General features: G+C 44.5%; 1 protein-coding gene across 6 annotated transcripts; it reads right to left on the reverse strand.

Annotated features, from left to right (window-relative positions):
* Nucleotides 1–74: 74 nt before the first annotated feature.
* LOC144736704 (coatomer subunit zeta-1-like) lies at nucleotides 75–15672 on the reverse strand. Of its 6 annotated transcripts, none has more exons than XR_013588802.1 (10): nucleotides 15582–15672; nucleotides 13555–13623; nucleotides 12276–12357; nucleotides 10617–10708; nucleotides 8896–8951; nucleotides 7706–7783; nucleotides 7060–7111; nucleotides 4112–4182; nucleotides 2336–2374; nucleotides 75–1674 (listed from the first exon to the last, which is right to left on the reverse strand). XR_013588802.1 is itself a non-coding variant. In XM_078619313.1 (10 exons), exons 1-10 carry the CDS (start codon nucleotides 15669–15671, stop codon nucleotides 1627–1629), a joined length of 663 nt encoding a protein of 220 aa, XP_078475439.1. In that variant the 5' UTR covers nucleotide 15672; the 3' UTR covers nucleotides 75–1626. The 6 variants fall into 6 exon arrangements, 5 of the variants coding, with proteins under 5 accessions (XP_078475439.1, XP_078475441.1, XP_078475440.1 ...); XM_078619313.1 differs by lacking the exon at nucleotides 4112–4182 and adding an exon at nucleotides 6776–6832; XM_078619315.1 differs by lacking the exons at nucleotides 4112–4182; nucleotides 15582–15672 and adding exons at nucleotides 6776–6832; nucleotides 15427–15549.
* Nucleotides 15673–19054: the final 3382 nt, after the last annotated feature.

The following is a 19054-nucleotide window of genomic DNA, read 5'->3' on the forward strand; positions in this document are numbered from 1 at the left end:
AAGCTCAGTCGTGTAAGCGACCGATTTGACAATCGACACTTGTCGTAGAATAAATGACGCATTTCAATGTTGGATAAATTCTCCAAAAAAACATATCAATGTTTGTTTTATTTTCACAACACTGGAGAAAGCCACTCCGGCAACCGTCATCGATATCACCACCATCGATACGACATTTTGACATCGCACGCACCGCGTTATTTTACATTTGCCAAGAAACCATCGAGGTCCACCACACAGGGTAGCTTCACACTCGGGCACTCTAAAAATGTGAAAATATTAACACGTGCTGGAAAATAAACCATGTACAGAGAGACGCACGTGGCTGTTGCGGCAGGGGGTGTCCGTTGAGAGTAGACAGCGTGTACTGTCATGTGATCTGGATAGCGCCATACCCTCGATTCTTCCATCTGAAACGCTGGTTCAAAAACCTCAATGGCTATCAAGTCACTGAGCCAGTACCATCGATTTTCTGGGGTCAAACCCAGGTTTCTGCCACCTGTGATGAACCGAGGTTCTCAAGTGTAAGGTGCAAACAGTATTAGCCTGATAATCAAAGGTTGCGCAGGAAAAACTCCGATTATATTTTATTTTTCAATGTGACCGGGTGGCTCAGAAGTTAGAGCGTTGAGGCATCACAGCTGAGATTCGGGAGTTTGAATCAGAACAGCTGTCCATGGTAAAACCAGGTTCTCAAGTAAAGAGTTCATGATCTCAGTCCAATCACAAATTACTGCCCGAAAAGTGTTACTTTGGTGTCTTACTTAATCTGGCTAAATTCCAGTTCTGAAAATTGCAAATATCAGTTTGCCACACAGAGCATTCCGCTGTAAAGCAGGGTGGTGGGCAAGTGTTGCCCCCTAGTGTGGAAAATAGGCCACTTTACGAGATTTTCGAAGTAGCCCTATGATATCTCCTTCTGTGGACCGTCCTCCATCACGAGATGACCACACTGCAAATCCAGCATTCCAAATGGATTCTTCTTTTCACATCGACAGCAGAATCAGAATTGGGAGGGGGAAAAACATATTTTCAGGAAAAAAAACATTGTTTCATTTGGCTTAACTAAGTTGAATACTAACAAAATATATTGAATTCTACGTGGTAGACTACTTTGGATGGCATGAATGAGCACCATTTCTTTGTGGGTGAGTGGCTCATTTCAGTGATAACAGTAGTTCAGCGAGTCATTCCAGTGCCGTACCCTGCCTTGATAACATGCGATGTTACTCCACAATGAGAAATGGTAATCTTCAGGCTGCAGTAAAATGACACTGCCTAACCTTGTGACCTGACTCCAGTAAAAGCACAAGTGAGATAAAAAAAAAATTGTGATAAAATAATTTCTTTGAAATTTTATGCATGAGCTCTAAATTCTCGCGCTGACTTTAATGGTGTCAGCTCCACGTTTCCTCCCGCCACTCAGCTCCACGATGCAACCTTTCCTGCGTGTGGGAAATGAGTCCAGATATTATAGTTTTGTTTTTTGCGAGTTTGTGTCTGGGAACTCACACTGCCGGCCACAGAATGAGTAAGTGAGAGTGAGTAAGTGTACAGAAGATGGAGGGAGGTGCCAGATGAGTGCAGGGAGCTTAGGGAGATTTGCATCTTCTGCTTGGGCCATCATCACTTGAGAAGGGACCACTTGAGCTGTTCTTTGGCTGAATAGAGAACCTGGGCGACAAGATATGATAGTGACTTGAGATTAGCACGGTTGGCTACGTATGTTGCGAAAGAAGTTAAACAACATACATTCATATTTGTGTAAAATGTACAGCCCATTTTCAATCCATTATTGGATGAAGGCATTCCCACACCGTGGCGATCATGAGGGTTATTTGCCAATACTTCATAATGCTGATCAGTACCATTTCGTGAATGGTGAAGCCAGGACTGGTTTCCGATATCACTCACCACATATGCTAGCCGTGGCCAAGAATCCAATTCATGTCACTGGGTACACAGTGCAGTGTATGCTCCAGCCCATTAAAATATAATACAAATAGGGTTTTTTATATTTTCATATTTTCTTGGGGTGGAGTGGTGGCATGTCAATGCACTGCACTACGAAGCCATCGACCTGAGTTTCATTTCCGGCCACGGCTAACTTTGTTGGCATGAGAAATCTGAACCAGTCCTCAGGGGAGGCCCCAAGGCCAAAATCAAATATAAGTTGTCCAATTTTCACCCGGTTAAACAAATAAACTTGACTTGAACCAAAATCACCAGGATTTGTAGTGCAGTATGCCAACCACTGACTCCTCATCGACACAAGTCAAAGCAAGAGCCACATGCATATTAAGCTAAAAGCGACGGCCACCATAGTTATATTCACCTGTGCGACCGTCTGTTCTGTCAGTGGGATGTCATCCGACTGAAAAAAAGAAAAACGGTCAACAAGATTAGTTTGTTTACATTTAAAACTCGCCGATGGATTTTAATGATGAAGGAAATCAAGCACTCTGTAAGCAGAGCGGGCAAGAGCATTATCTGTGTCAATGCTGCTGGGGGAAGGATGACATGCGGCAAGAGTTAATCAAGCTATCAAGTAAAATGCCTTCACACACATTGTCGCACATCGGCCGAACTGCACACCCAATCAGGTGAGCATCGGGCAATCAGCACAAATGCAAGCTTCGTGTAAAAAAAACAACCGCAGAGTATCAATGGCACAGTGGTTACTAAAATTGGCAGTGGTTCGAAAGGGCAAAGAACACATTTCTCACAGATTAGTCAGCAACCTCGTTGCTATATTATCGCATACCAGAAGGTGCAGAGTGGCGTTTGGCCAAACAGTCATGATAATCACGGCTTTTGCTGCCAGAACTGCGTTAGCAATATTTTATTCTTCCACGTTATCTCGAATTTGCTCATGGTGTCAGGGCATGAGACAAAGTATGGATTCGGATCGAGTGTAATCCCTTGTTGTGAAAGCACGGCCCACGAAAGCAGATATCACAGAGCTGCCTCTCGAAATCCTTTCCATTGACCACTGGTCGATACAGAAGAGGGCAGCACTTTCCTAACTGCCAGAAAGTAATGTTTGTAGAAACATTGATTGAAATTAAGTGCAGAAACAAATGCTCAGTCATTTTTTTGTGCACTCTTTCGATGACCAGACTGAGACTGGCTATGCTTCAGTCCCTGGTTTTAATCAAAGGTGACGGCCAGGATTAGAATCTTCAATCTCTGTTGTGGAAGCTGAGTGCTCTGACCTCCAACCCATCTGGCCACATCCTTGCATGAACAGATTTTAATCCTTCCAGAGCTGTGCTTAGCAAATGTAAGTTAATAGTCAAATGTATTAATTGATGGAATTGTTTCAATGGTTTGAAAACCATCAAACCTACTGAACTTGAGAACCTGGTTTCATCAACCAAAGCACCTCAACCACGCCGTCTTAAGTGCCTCCAATATAGCTGTTAGAAACCCACTGCACCACCCAGCCTTCCCCAGTTAAACAAATTTCAGTTCAAGCAGTCACACCTGTACACCTTTTCCAATGGTACACCTGAGCTGAGCCAACACGGGGACTTCATGGTCCTGGTGATTTTCCACTGGCTAATTGCTTCGAGGGAGACTGCTGCCACTTTTTGGACACGTCGCCCGTCTTGATGAGCAAACTCCAGAAAATTGCGCACTTCAGTTGGCGGTCGACGTTTGAAGTGGAATGCTACTCTCTAAGGAATGGCACCGTCCCCATAGTGGCCCCTGTGATCCGTGGAACAAATTCCCTAGAGACGCTGGTGTATGGCAGCAAGAGCAGTTTATGCGAATGCTTTTGCAAGAGGTCACATGTTTTGCGCAACGGTCCTTCACTGACTATGCATGATAAATGAATGTTTGCTGAGGCGAGTCAGAACCAAATTGTGATATGCCGGCCTCACAACACAACTAAAACTGGCTGAGGGGGCCAAACAGGGCCAGGGCCCGGGGCTAATCATCTTTGTGACTGCGTGTGAGATAAGCGGCTCAGCACGGCTCGGCTTCTGTGGTGGAAAACTTAAGTTTTACCGTGGAAAATAGGTACAGAGATCATGAACCATGGTCTAGGTATACAGAGGATGGGTTAGCAGTTTCACACAGGTCTGCCTTTCTTCGTTACCATTACCTGCAGCACGCGGGGACAAGGGGACGGGCTCGGAGACACAGTACGCGTCAGCTCGATGGCTCAGTATTGATCTGAGCCAAGCAGGCATTAAACCGGCACACGAGGAGAGAACATGATTGTGCACATAAAGCATATTTCGTCAAAGAGGCGTTCTAATTAAAAAAAATTAAATCCAGTGACCACGTTGACAGTGACCTACAACCTGTACAGCCGGATATAACTTTAGGACTGTTGTCATTTGCTCTGAGCACTGAATTTTAAATTAAGAAATAGCTAGGCATCTGATAAAGAATAGCAGAAGGCAGAAGAATCTGTTTCAAACTCAAAGTGACAATCCCCTGCTTTAAAATTACACATCTGTACCATTGTTAAATTAGCATTTTTTATTTAGTCAGTCTAGTCTAGTCGGCGACAACCCATGGAGTTTGAGTCGAAGTGGATTGCATTCTCTTAGTCTACTTAGTTATTAAATTAATGTTGGTGTGAGGGATGTGTAACGTTCACCCCTCTCAATACTGTCAGTGAACTCAGTAAATGTTTTATACACAAATAAGATAATTACCATGTTTGTTCTTCCTCAATAGATTTGTCAATGAATGGTCATCACCGATTAAAATAAAAAATACCACTTTTGTTGACAAATATTTTTGTCACCTATTTTCTTCACAAAATGAAGACTGGCGTGTTTACTTTATCTGCTTGCTGTGTATGACACGCAAAAGTCAAGTCAGCGCCACCGTCTCTCCCTCGTGGTGGCCTGGTCTCAGGGTCGATAGGGCAGCGTTTCTGAAACCTGTTTGGCCCGCACACCACTCAGCCGATGCAAACATTTCCACGGACCACCACCCAGCCCTCCACCAATGGTGACAAAACGCATTCACTTCTCTCTAAATACCATTCATACTAAATGATCCATATAACCAGAACATAAACTTTTATTTTTAATGCAGCGATAAGGTTTTTTGGGGGGGGGGGCATTTAGATTTTAGGGTTAGGTTAGTTTACCAGGGTAGTTTACCCCACTTAATTTTTTAATTAAATATAAGTAAAATATTAATTCATGTCCGAAACAAAAGGTATAAGCGTTGTCATTATTTCCAGATCAACCTGCATTTGGATCAGCCCATGGACCACATGGAGGAGCGTCGCGGACCACTGCTGCTCCAGGGACGACACTTTGAGAACCACTGCTCTAGGGTGATGCATGGGGTCATGGTTATTACGAAGCCACTGGCGCTATGCACTTATAAATATAGATTGAAAACCCATTTCTTTAGAACTGTATTTGTGTTTAGTTTGTTGTCCTTCCCCGCACCTCCGATTAGCACAGTTGGCTACGTACAATGCGAAAGAAGTTCAACATACGTACATACACGAGTGCAAACGCATGATGTCAAGCTTTCGGCCCACCGAGGTGAAGGAGGGCCGCTCATGTGGCCCACTAACTCATCTATAGGTTGCCCATCACTGCTCCATACGGATGATCACTATCGACTTTCCAAAAAATGGTACTGTAAAATTATCTATTGACGATAAAAATATGCAGCAACATTATATTTACTGAAGAAACATTAAACATTTAAGTGTTATTGAAACTACTGTGCAAGCAACGACGCTCAAGCAAATTGCCTGTAATTTTTTTCCACACACCAATATTAGCCCAACGCAGGCAACCTACACACCAGGAAAATCAATCACTCGTTCGTGAATATTCATTTAATTTGTTTATCAAATGACGCACAGGTTAGGACAAGCAAGTAAAGGTGGCATGAATACTACCAGAAATAAGGGATGCAATTGGTGTATAATTTAAAGTTTGTATAGGGCGTTTGGTTTGGTAAAGTGTGGGTGCCATCACCTCTTGCCAGAAGTCTGACGGGCGTAAAAATATGAAGAAAAATATGTGGAAGGGCTCTCTAGAGCTCTCCCAGCAATAGCGTGAGCAAGCAGTTTCAGGGCTGCACCTTTACCCTTTAGAGTTTATCAGATTACATATTGCACCTAATTCTTTATTTACCCAGGAAAGCCCAAGTCTTGGGACTTTTTTAAAAAGACCATGCTTTAGAAGGTTTGGCCAATACCAGTTTGAACTTGTATTATCATGTGTGAGAGGCAACTAGGCTTGCATGCATGTGGCTCACGACTGATGTTAGCCATAAGCAGGAATCGATCTTTGGTCGGCAGGTTCGTAACTAAGAGCGCTAACCACGCACTACCACTCTACAAAGACAAAGATTACCCGTTTAGGCTTAGCAGACAATAGGAGCAAGTGCTGTTAGCGAGCACCTATGAAGGCTGGCATGGCACACGAGGGCGTGGGTAGCCAGCACCATGCGCGGGTACCTGTCTCCTTAGCGGCAATGTTTACACACCACACCCGGCACTCATTTGAGGCTGAGTCGACCTAAGGGAGGCCCAGGACCGTTTAAGATAATTGTCACTGGTGTTGGTTGCCGTGAGCGGGAATCGAACCCGAGCTGCCGGGTCCATAGCGCTCCCCACCCCACTAGCAGCACGCTAAGCGCTCCCCACTACCATTCTACACACAAACACATGCACATGGGCTCAGACATATACAAGCTCATGCCACTCTGCACTGCACTAAGGGTTAGAGAGAAAAAAGCACCAAGGAGTGAAGTAGAGGGGAGTGGGAGCCCAGGTTACCTTGCTGGCCAGCAGATCTAAGAGAACAAAGCCATACGGCCCTTCAGAGACATCCAGCTGTAGATGCGCACGATAAGACACACATCACACACACAGGTAAAACGTTGTTGCTTATCTGCAAATTCTCCACATTCGCGATGCCGTGCCAGAACATCACCGTGGATAAGAGGAGTTACGCCGTAGTGATCGGTCAACCAATATTTGGTGCTCAGGATCCCGGTTACGATGGGTGTTAATGCTGAATTGGTAAAGCTGGAATGTGGAGTAGACTGGTGATGGCTTACCCTGAGAGACACCCTCTGCATGACCTGAAGGGGGTCACTCTCCAGAACCACCCTGCATATCGACAATGACACACACGCATGCAGACACACGCAGACACACGTACACACTGATAAGACAAAGATCCCCCGTATAACCTTAACAGACTGTTGGGGCAAGTGCTCTTAGCGAGGAGCACCTATGAAGGCCTGCACGGCACACAATGGGGTGTGGGTGGCCAGCACCACGCCCGACACATTGATCAATAAATATGCAAACACCACATGCATAAATACATTCATACACACAAAAGAAAATGGTAAATAACTGCAGAAATATGTTAATGTACTTCATAAATATAACACATTAACATTTTCACAAGAAATGTTAAACCCGTTTATTGCTGTTGGATAATCCTTTTGATCGGAATTTCTTCACGAGAGGCATTAAACAGCATTGTAGGCACTTGCCATGTTTTACGCTAAGGGAAGGCATTAGTATTGTCTATTCCTGTATTTATAATACACTGTGGAGCGTAAGCTGCACCCCAAATGTGTGCTCAGTGTCAATTCAGTTTTACACCCAACCTCCCAGGTTATACAGAGGTGCATCTTATTATCCAGAGAATATAGTATTTATGTTGTTTATAATGAATTCGTTGCAACCTACCCGCCATCAACGATTTCATCCACCGCCAAGAAAACAGCATCCATGTTTTCCATCAGGGCTCGCTTCTCGACATTTTTCCTGCAGGGGTTTAAAAAAAAATTTGCACCGCGTTTCCGCAAACAGAGAGCGCATGACATGTCGGATACTTCAACAGTTGCACCCCACCCAATGCACGATGTTGCCTACTGCATTCATAACCCGCTCGTTAAAGTTGACTCGATAAAAATTAGGCAATGCTTCCAAAATGGTGTAATGGTTAGCGCATTGGACTTGCAATCCAGAGGTCACTGGATCAACTTGGGGGCACAGCGGTGGCGAGATGTAAACTCCTCCGCCTGGTATGCTGGAGGTCGTGGGTTCGATCGCGACCCTGATGCCTGTATACTTGGAATATGCGTGCTCTCCCCGTGGTTGCATATATGGTTGCTATAAATTTCCACATGATAAGCCATTTCATTGGGCTATCATTTGTGGCCAGGGCGCTTCTGAAAAAGAGCTACATAGCTTAGTGGGCCTTACCTGCTAAAATAAAAATAGTTTAGTTTAAACAGTTTTTTATTCCATCTCCCCGCACAGCAGATGAAACAAAGATTTTTAAATATGCCCTGCCTCTTTCGACACAGCAGTTTAAATGGGTACACCTGTTAGCCTATTGGCAGTTTGCATATGGTGAGGTGAAGTGGAGGTACCCCTGTCCTCTTCCAAGATGTCTGGCCAGCATGGATGAGTCGGCCAAACTACATACGGGGGTAGTACTCTTGAGCTACCTCCAGTACAGGCCCTTGCAGACCGGTATAAAGACTTACTATTTTTATGATTAGATTTTTTTTTTACCAAGTAAGGCCCACTGAACTATATAGCTCTTTTTCAGAAGCAACTTGGCCACAAATGATAGCTCAACGAAGTGACTTATCATCTGGAAATTTACAGCAGCAAAATACTCTAAACGAATGGTTCTAAATGTGGAAAATAAACCGGAGAACCCAGAGAAAAATCCACACGACCACGGGGAAAACATTAAAACTCCAAATATAAATGCATCACGGTCGGGATCGCATCCACGACCTTCTGCATACCAGGCGAGGGAGTTAATATGTCAACACCGTGGCACCCCATTTATGATACTGCAATCATAAATGCCCTTTGATTAAGGGTGATGAGTGATGGGTAAAATGAGCTGTCACGCTTACCTGAACATCTGTCCCAGAGACTCCACCAAGCAACTGAGGACAGTCATGAGCATCAGCTGCAAATGGCAAAGATAACAATGATCATGAGCTCCATGCTTTATAGCCGGGAGAGATGGTTGAAGCGCTTTGGGAAAACTGGACAAGATAAGGAAAAGCAGCATTGGCAATGTGAATAAAGTTTTAAATTAGTGCAATTACCCACTATGGCATTTGGAACAGAATATAGAACAAAAGCCAAATGGCGCAAACAGTAGCCTGAAGAGGTGCACGCTTGAGATTACACCGAGAAAGAGGAACACTTGGACAGAAAGAGGAATACACGGATCACAGAGCAACTACAAGTCAATGACATCACACTGACTTAACCCTTTCCCGTTCGAGACGTCTACAAGTTGCAGGGTGGGTCCCGTTCATTGTGAATCTCGGAACATGCGAATGGTGAACGTTAATTGTATTTAGAGGCATAGCGCCCTTGTTTTTATAGACTTTGTACTCACCGCAGAGAATTGTTGCGACATTATTGCACTCTACGATAGCTGGCGCCAAAATGTGCCACACGCCCTCCTGCATAACCTTTTACCTCCGATTCCGTTCCGATGATGTACGTGTACGAACATGTACGTCAGAAGAAAAACTGATGATGTACATGTATGTCATCGGAACGGGAAAGGATTAAGAAAAGTAAACAGGCTTGAGAAGGACGCATCGCGAAGAGGGATGCTACCCGGTGGTCAAGACTGACGGGGGAGTGGCAACCAAAGGAGACGACATGTCGACAGGATATACGCAGAGCAGATCCAGCGATGCAATCAGTTTGCGTGCAGGAGCTAGACAGATGGGATTGTTGCGTAGCAAGACCATGTGGGATGGCTTGGGGAGGCCTTCATCCAGCAGTGGATAGATCATGGGTAATAGAAGATGATGATGATGATCATCATCATGATGGCAGCACTGATACAGCACTGCTTGGGTATCCACCTCATATTTAAACTAGGTTATATTGTGTTGAGTTGTATGGATGTGGAACTTTTATCACAGTATTTTCAGACATTTTAATATTAAAGTTTACCTTCTTGGTTCTTTCGGTAAAGTCACGTAGAAGGGAAGTAATAAAATAATAAAAATAAAACATAATATTTTATTATTTTTTATTATAAAACATAATATTTTATTATGTTTTATTTTTATTATTTTATTACTTCCCTTCTACATGACTTTACCGAAAGAACCAAGAAGATGAATCCCTGCAGTCACGAAAGCTTGAAATCAAAAAATTAAAGTTTACTTTGAGCAGACTACTGATCTGGCCCTGAAGACAAACCTATTCAACTAAAAACTATTAAATTATTTATTTTACCAGATGAGGCCCACTGAACTATTAGCTCTTTTTCAGAGGCTACCTAGCTACGAATGATAGCTCAATCAAATGGCTTGTCATGTGCACATTTATAGCAGACAAATAATCTAAACACGTTTCCAAATGTGGAGGGGAAAACCAGAGGACCCAGAGCAAAATCCACACGACCACGGGGAGAACACGCATTTTCCAAATATACAAGCATCAGGGTTGGGATCAAAACCACGAGTTCCTGTATACCAGGCGAGGTAGTTAACATCTCGCCATCATGGCACCCACAACAGGGCTCTGCATCCCTGTGTCGGTGGGCAAGTCTCAACATCCAAGTACAAGCAGAGATGGGGTCAGAGGGCTGTGTGGTCACCTCGTTCTCCTGGGGGCTCCCGATGACGTAGAAGTAGAGGTCGACGCTGCTCTTGTAGACGACGGTTAGGCCTTCGAGCAGCGCGATCTCGCCTGCGCACACACGCGCACACACGCGCACGTGTGAAGCTGTACGTGCGAGGCTGGCACAGGACACAAGTGGGTGGGTGGCCAGCACCACGCCTTTGTCTCCCTAGTGGCAATAAGTACACGCCACACCAAGCACTCATTTGAGGCTGCGTCAACCTAGGGGTGGCCCAAGACCCGTTCAGATAATCGTCACTTGTGTTGGCTGTGAGCAAGAATCGAACTCGGATCGTCGGGTTCGTAGCGCAGCTCGCCAACCGCTCCCCTATGGGCAGGTACACACTAACATGCATGCACTAACATGCATGCACTAACATGCATGCACATGTGCATGCAGAAACAAAAAACAAAAGATCTCCCATGTAGGCTTCACAGACTGAGAGATTTGGCAGAAGGCACAGCCACTGGGTGGCGGCCATTAGCTATAGAAATAAATTGAACAAATGATGTTCATGTACAACCAACCCTTTGGTCAATTTACTGCCGGATGAGGGCCTCCCTATTTCTGTGCGGGTCATGAGGGTTATTTGACCATACGTTGCTATGCTGGTCAGTGCTGGTTGGTGAAGGCGGGGAGCAAAAATGTTGCAGCATAGTACAACAAGAACATAGATTTGTTGCATTGCCCTCTGCTGATAAAACAGGAGTCTACAAAAACAGTTTAGTACACAATGGTTACCCATCCAAGCACTATCCAGGCTACATCATGGGCCCTCCTTTGCCAGTACTGAAACCTTTCAGTTTGGTGTTTTAACATCTTAACACCTGTTTTGTTGCCAGAAACAAAAGGGGAAAACCTATTCTCACTATCCAGGCTCTCCTCTGCTTGACTGAGTGCATTCCAGATTATTTGGTCTTATCTGCGATGAACATATAATACATATTAATTTGTTCACCCAAAAACGCTTTGCCGAGTCTCTTGTTTTTCTGCAGCAACCTGCTGTGGACGATTGGCAAATTATTTTGTTGGAGCATATGTTGTGTGCGTGGGAGCAAGCAGAAGTGCTGTCTCATACAACTTGAACAAGGTGAGGATGAATTTAGGTGATATATTTACAGAAGTTCTCAGTAACATGGTTACTTTACTTTAGAAATGCTCTTGAGACGTTCCCTGCGTAACGGCAGTTATTACTTAACAAATATATTTAGCGCGGCAGGTGAGATTTCTACCATGAGCAGCAAATGAAACATATTTAAAGTGTGCAAAGAAGCACGCAAATGTGCATGTTCTAGACCATACTAGGAGACAAAGAGGAACAAACTGACCAGGAAGCACAAGTTAGAGACGTTACATTGATGTCGCTAGCAGGGCTTACGGCCAACGGTCGAGACTACCGACACAGCCGCAGGCAAGAGAAGGAACATGCCCGAGTTTGTCCGCCATGGAGGTGTAATAATGGTTAGCGTGCAGGAACTAGATGGTTTGTTGCATCACAAGACCAGAAGAGATAGCGATAGCTTACAGAGGCCTTCACAGTGGCTAGATCGTGGCTGTTGCTGCTGCTAAAAATTACGAGTTGGTGCAGGCTGTATTGTGTCCTGAGGGTTAGGGTACAATGTGAACAGCACTTACTGTCAGTGCGGTGTGTTTTGTTGAAAATGTTTTTCTCAAATGTCTTCTGCTCCTTCACCGATGGGTATGTGTCATCATAGTACTGGAACGCACACAAGCACGGGCACGCACAGACAGAGGGAATTCACGTCACACACATTTAATTCCCAATGATAGATCCCGGGCGAGTCAGTCTAAGTGCAGCATCCTTTTGATGCATCGCTCACATACCAAGCTCCAAGAGTTACCTTCTAGGCACAGCTTTAATAGCATGTGTTATATAACATTATTAACCCAGTAATAACTGCTCTTTAGAATCAGCTGAAAGCATTTTGAGAGTCTCAATTGGAAGGGCGAGTTAGGGTAAAATATAAAATTTGTGATACAGAAATGATGTGCAAAAAATTGTAAATGAAACTAGACTAGCAAAAGAAAACTAATTAAATTAAGTTACCAGAACACTTTTATCATTCAATTGCTAGATTTATTTGACCATACTTCACCACAATGGTCAGTGCGGGTTGGCTAAAATGAACACCACAGACGTTATGTTAGATAAATAAAATACTGTGCAACAATGTATTTTTCTGCAATGCCCTCTGCTGCCCAAACATAGAAAAATAATAAATATCCTAAAAAAATGATAAAGTGCAGAATATAAAGGTATTGTAAAATGAAACAGCTAAACGTTGTGATTACATTTCACATTGTACAGAACATAGGTGACAATTTAAATTACATTTTAGTATGATGATGTTCGTTTTAGTTTTAAGAATGGTTAGAGTTTTGGGTTTAACAAGCTGGCTTAAATCAAATATTTGGCATACAAGGGTCAGTGGGAGGACAATACATATACGCCTTATTTAAAAGATTATGCAACCTTTAAGAAACAGGCTAGGACAGTGGTGGGGAACCTTTGGCCCATGGCTGGATATTGCCCGAGGCTTTATTTCATACACCCCATGGCTGCTTGGGGCCTGCCTCGTCTAAAAGGCCCACATATATTTATCAGTCATTGCAAACACAAATCCGGTACTCCAGGTGAATATTTTCGACTTGGCAAAAATGTGTTTTAAATTTTCAGGTTAAAATAGTTTCTGTAGTTGCAAGGCTCTCTTGCAGTGACAGAAGTGAGTGAGGTATGTTAATGTGTAGTTGCCCGCCAAAAGTATTCTGCGCTCAGTACGGAAAACGTTATCCACCTCTATATTAAGACCACAAACCAGCGTCAAACGAGTTGCACATTTTACTCAGATGAATACCCAGCCGATGCTGCTTCTCGGTTCCCGAGTGAGGTTACCTTCGCATAGAGTCGCTCCCCATCATTGTCCAGGATTATGATGGCTTTTACGGTGTACAGAGAGGGCTCCTGTCAGGACACATCAAGACAGGCAGACACAATGTCAGACAATAATTGGTTGGAGAGGCACAGTCAGAATAGGTTTTGCCCTTTCTGGCAATAAAACACCACAGGTGTTAAGATGTTCAAACACCAGAACCTTTTCCAGGGCATCAAGTCTGCATTAACCACACGTAATTGTGGCAAAACATCCAAACACAAGTACGTGTGGATAATGCAGACTTGATGCCTCGCAAAAGGTATTTGAGCATCTAAACACTTGTTTTATTGTCAAAAAGGGCGAAACCTATTCTTAAGTTTGATATGATACTGGCAAGAAAGGTCCCATAGATAGTCAGATATTCAAACACAAAAAGAGACAGCCACACAGATAAACAGACAGTCAAATACAAAAGAGAGACTGCTCTTTGCAGAGCCACTCATAGATATATGGTACAGAGAGAAAAAAACGACAAGACAGAGTCAAAAAGACGCGTAGACAGGCAGGCTGGCATGAACAAACACAAATATAAACAGAGAGAGCCAAATATTGCAGACAAATTGTGACTGCCAGACATAACCGGATATACAACCAAGCAGGCAATCGGTTATCCGGACTGATAAAGACAGTGAGACACATGCAAAAAGACGGCAACAAAGGCTTATCATTTAGGCTTTCTGCTGAGTGAGACCTCACCGAAATGTATTATCCCTGATGAGGCCGAGTGGACCAGGGAATATTCCCAAGTCAGACTGATAAACCAAGAGCCACTGGGACAATAGTGCAACCGATTGTTATGAGCATGATGTGGATTATTCCGTTATAATCGGGTTTTTTCGTCAAGTACAGATTTGATGCATGATGGCTACCCATCGAACAAAGACGGTCACTGCATCGCGCGCTTTCAGATGTGCTTCTGGGGCCGTCTGGAACGCTCTTCCTTCCGATATTAGAGAGCCACTGGAGCTATGCACTTGTAAAACTACGTACGGTGCTAAAGAAGTTCAACATACACACATACACGATGCACACGCCTGCGCTCCAGCGCTTAGGAGGCGAGGGTTAGTGGATCACGTAGAGATTCGTGAAACTTCATAACCCACTGGGCTTGATGGCGGTCACGAGACTGTCGGAGAAAAATGAATGGCTGTACAACAAATGGATTCTTGAATAAATCTGTGGTGAGCTTTGAATGTGTACCCCTCTCCGTGAGCCTGGTGGGTTTCTCCAGGTTCTCCGGTTTCCTGGCGACACGCGGCTCGGCCTATCATTAAAAGGGATCTGGAAAAACCAGGCCCATGCAGGACCCCCCTAAGGACATTGTTGATACTCAGTGAGGCTTTACTGGGTAAACGAAGTACATTCTTACAATTGTTCTTCCTGTCACACGACCACACCGAGACCCGCGCACACGCCGAGAGCGGCGTCCTGAGCGAGGGGACGCCACACACAGCGACATCGCGTTGTACAATTACAAGTTTAGTTGCACTATGCAGGACCCTGTGCGACAGGAGCACATCGAGATGTTACGATAATGAGTTTAACACGTCGGCTTAACTCATTGCGATGAGTTTATGTGATTGCGCCGAGCTACACTTCCTCTGGTGATGATGTGTAGAGTTAATAGCGACTGGACCGAGTTGTGATGCCGTGCTTTAGAGTTGAAGTATACAGTACGGCGCTGAATTAGTTAATGGCTCACGATCCAGTTAGAACTCAATAACTATGAACCACTAGTTAGTATAAGCCAGTACAGTGACTATGAATCGAATCTCTTAAAATAGAATAATTTTAACTCGCGAATTGACACAATGTGACCGTATACCACGAACCATGTTTCGATAATTGAACAGCAAAGCGCAAATAAAACAACGGCGTAGCAAGCACAACGTGACGTGTAGCTTAAGCATTCATTAACGACACCAAATTTAATCACAATTATAATCTTAAACAATGACAATTCGCGAAACCAGCGAGGCTGCGTTACCATGACGCCTGGACCAGGCCTTGGGACCAGGAACCGGGGACCGGTTCCGCGTCCCGCCACACCATTGGTTGAGCCGACAGCCAATCGCATCGCGTTCTTCCCGATCGCGCGCGTCCCGTCAGCCAATCGCGCGTGACCTCGCCCATGTTGGCTACGAAATGTAATGTGTGTGTCGCGCTAAGTTACGCGCTCTGCTATTGGTCTAATGTTTCTAACGTCACGTGCTCGTGGGATATATTGTATTGTACCACTTTTATTTTCTACATCAACGAAGATGTATTGAAAACAATGTTCTTTTAGCACGAATTAAAAACAAACCATGTAAGCTAAATGTGGCCAAAATTCCACCAGCGTTTTACTAAAAGATATCAAATGCAATGCAATTAAAATGAAACAGTCTCCTTCCACGCGTTTGTCCCACTCATGCCAACCTCCACCCTGCCCAGCGCCATCTCTCTTTGCGCTCCTCTGCCCACCATGTCCGATCGCCCCACCTCTCCTTCTGCCTTCCTCTTGATCTCTTTCATTCCACTTGCACCTTCTGACCCACATAATTTTCCTATTGTCTCTTAACATGACCGAACCACACCAGCACTTTATCATCTGATTTCTACTACATTGAGTCTTCCTCTCACTTCCTAATGTCTCACCCTGTCCTTCCTTGTTAAACCCAACATCCACCACAGCATCCTCATCTCTGTGACTGCCATAGCGTGGTCCTACTCTCTTGTGCCCCAGCACTCGGCCCCATACAACAGCATCGGTCTCACCGCCGTCTTGGACACTTTTCCCTTCAACCAAACTGGGACCCTCTTTTCACATCACACCAGTCATCGCCATTTCAGCCATCCAGCCCTTGTTCTTGTTCTCATCTCTCCTTCTAGTGATCCATCAGCACCACGTCGTTGCACCCAGCTACTTAAACTCGTTCTTCATTGACTGGTCACTTTCAATTTGAAATCCTGCATTCCACTGACATTTGCCACCATACACTCAGTCTTTGACTGATCCTCAACCCATTGCCTTCAATCTTTTGCACCCAGGTCTTAAAATCATCTTACACTACCCCTCTGCTTTCACCGCATAGCACAATGTCGTCTGCAAACAGCATACACGAGGGGGGCTCCCTCTCAATATCTCTCTATAGTGTGTCCAGCACCAGGATGAACAGGAAGGGGCCCAGGAGGGAACCTTGCTTCACTCCCGCTTCGACTTGCAAGATCTCCGACACTCCACAGCTGCTTTGCACGTGCATTTTCCTTCATACATCCTGGATCAGCCGGACATATACCTTAGGAATAACTCTTCTTCTCATACACCACCAGATGAGCTATCTAGGCAACCTGTCATACGCTTTCTCTAGATCAATAAGCACCATATGCAGGCCCCCTTCTCTCTGGACTTCTCCATCAATACTCAGTGCAAAGATTGCATCCATTGTTGACCTTCCCTGTCTGAATCCAAACTGACTCTTGCCAATATCCACCAGCTTCCTGAGTCTGCTTTCTATGATCATTTCCTAGAGTTTAATGGTATGACTCATCTATGCTATTCCTCTAGTTCCCACACTCTTGTACATAACATTTCCCTTTAAAGATGGGAACCAATTTACTCTCTCTCGACGCAGCAGGCATTTTCTTCTCTGTCCAGATTTTCACAAACAGCCCCATCAATATTTCAACACCCTTTTCTCCCGTTAATTTAAACACATCAATTGGAATTCCATTTGACCCCACTGCCTTTTGATGTTTCATGCTCCCCAGAGCCTCCACTACCTCTTCTCTGGTAATAGTCTCTGCAACTACTTTTACTCTTTGATGTTCCTCAACCGTTTTGCATCTTGAGTTTTCAACATTCAGCAACTTCTCAAAGTAATCTTTCCATCTCTCTCTAACCATTATCTCATCCAAAATTGTTGGTCCTTCACTGTTCTTAACGAGATTCACATGGTGGATGTCCCTGGTATTTCTCTCTCTCTCTGGCTCTTGCCAAACGGTGTACCATCTTATCGCCTTCTTTGCTGTCAAGCTTCTGGTCGAGTTGTGCAAATGCTGTTTTCTTTGCCATTGCTACCACTCACATTGCCTCTCTTCTCGCTGCCAGGTATTCATCCAGATGGTGCTTCTCTCTCGTGTTCTGTCACTTCTTACCACCATGTTTCATTCTATTGCATGTCTTCCTTTGTTCACTCCCACTGTACTACCTGCTGCTTTCAGTATTCCACTTGCCAGTTGTTCCCATATTTCAATCACGCTCCCCCTAGGCCTTACGCTTTTTAAGTTCTCCATAGCTTGCCAACACCTGCATAAGTTGTCTTTCTCATTGCTTAATCGCCACCACTTCACCCTGATACAGTTACGTTGTCTCACCTCCCTCTTCGTAACTCCTTTCACGACTAGTCTATGTTGTCCAGTCACACACTCTCCAGGGATCGCTTCCCAGTTCTTCACTCATTTCAGGTGCTTCCTCCTCACCAAAATCAAGTATATATGGCTCTTCACCTCTCCGCTCTGGTAGGTCATCAAATGTCCCTCCTGCTTCTGGAAGTAGGTATTCGAAGAATGTCCTCACTTCCCCCATTCCTACAGCCATATCCGCATCCTCCATGGTTCCTTTCATATCCGTCCTTGTCTTTTCCCATGCCTCTTGCATTTAAGTCTGCTCCCATCACCACTGCTTGATCTACCGGTAAGCTCTGAAACTCCTTGTCTAAGCTCTCCCAAAATGCATGCTTCTCTTGCCCATTTCAGCCCATTTGCTGGGTAAATGCACACACCACATTTACAACCTAACTGTCCAGTACTAGTCTGACTATCAGTCTGTCATTCACTCTTCTGACTTCCACCATTTTTATCTTCATCTCCTCACTCAAGACAACTCCAACCCCATTTCGCAATGCTGTTGTTCCATGGTATAATAATTTGAAACCACAGCCAATCTCTTTCGCTCTGCTGCCTTTCCATTTTGTTTCCTGGATGCATGCGATGTCGACATTCCTCCTCAAGCAGTCCGCTAATTCCTGACCTTTTCCTGTCATTCTCTCAATATTCCATCTGGCCAACCTTATCTTCCTCCCGAACAACCTTCTGCTCTTCCATTTTCTTGTTGCATCTTGATATGTGCAACGTCCAGGTCTGCACTCCCTGCAGTGGCAGAGTCATTGGGTCCCGAGATTATTCGCACCCTCTGCACACTTAAGGGCTTCGGGGGACTGAGGGCCACTTGTTTGCAAGGACTTCCCCTGTTTTGGCTTTAGGGTTTTACGGCCGGTGGCCACCAGACGCCAACCCTCTTTTATCCTGGCTTTGGACAGGCAGAAACACACTTCTGGTGGAGTTAATTGAAAGTTAAACTGTATAACGTTTCAAAATACCGGCGGAAACTTTCTGAAACTATCGGGAATTAATTTGTAGAGTTACCATTTTAGACTTTTATATATATTTATTAGAAATTATTTAATGAGTATCATAGAA

Source organism: Lampetra planeri, chromosome 62, assembly GCF_965212315.1.
Source record: "Lampetra planeri chromosome 62, kcLamPlan1.2.h2, whole genome shotgun sequence".
Lineage (NCBI taxonomy): Eukaryota > Metazoa > Chordata > Hyperoartia > Petromyzontiformes > Petromyzontidae > Lampetra > Lampetra planeri.

Excerpts from the sequence above, each read along its gene's own strand:
- LOC144736704 (XM_078619313.1), bottom strand. The coding sequence starts at position 15,671 with ATGCGATTGGCTGTCGGCTCAACCAATGGTGTGGCGGGACGCGGAACC. Across the intron at positions 7,784-8,895 it reads TCTCTGGGACAGATGTTCAG|GAAAAATGTCGAGAAGCGAG; the intron begins GTAAGCGTGACA and ends AAACCCCTGCAG. Across the intron at positions 2,375-6,775 it reads TAGATCTGCTGGCCAGCAAG|TCGGATGACATCCCACTGAC; the intron begins GTAACCTGGGCT and ends TCTTTTTTTCAG.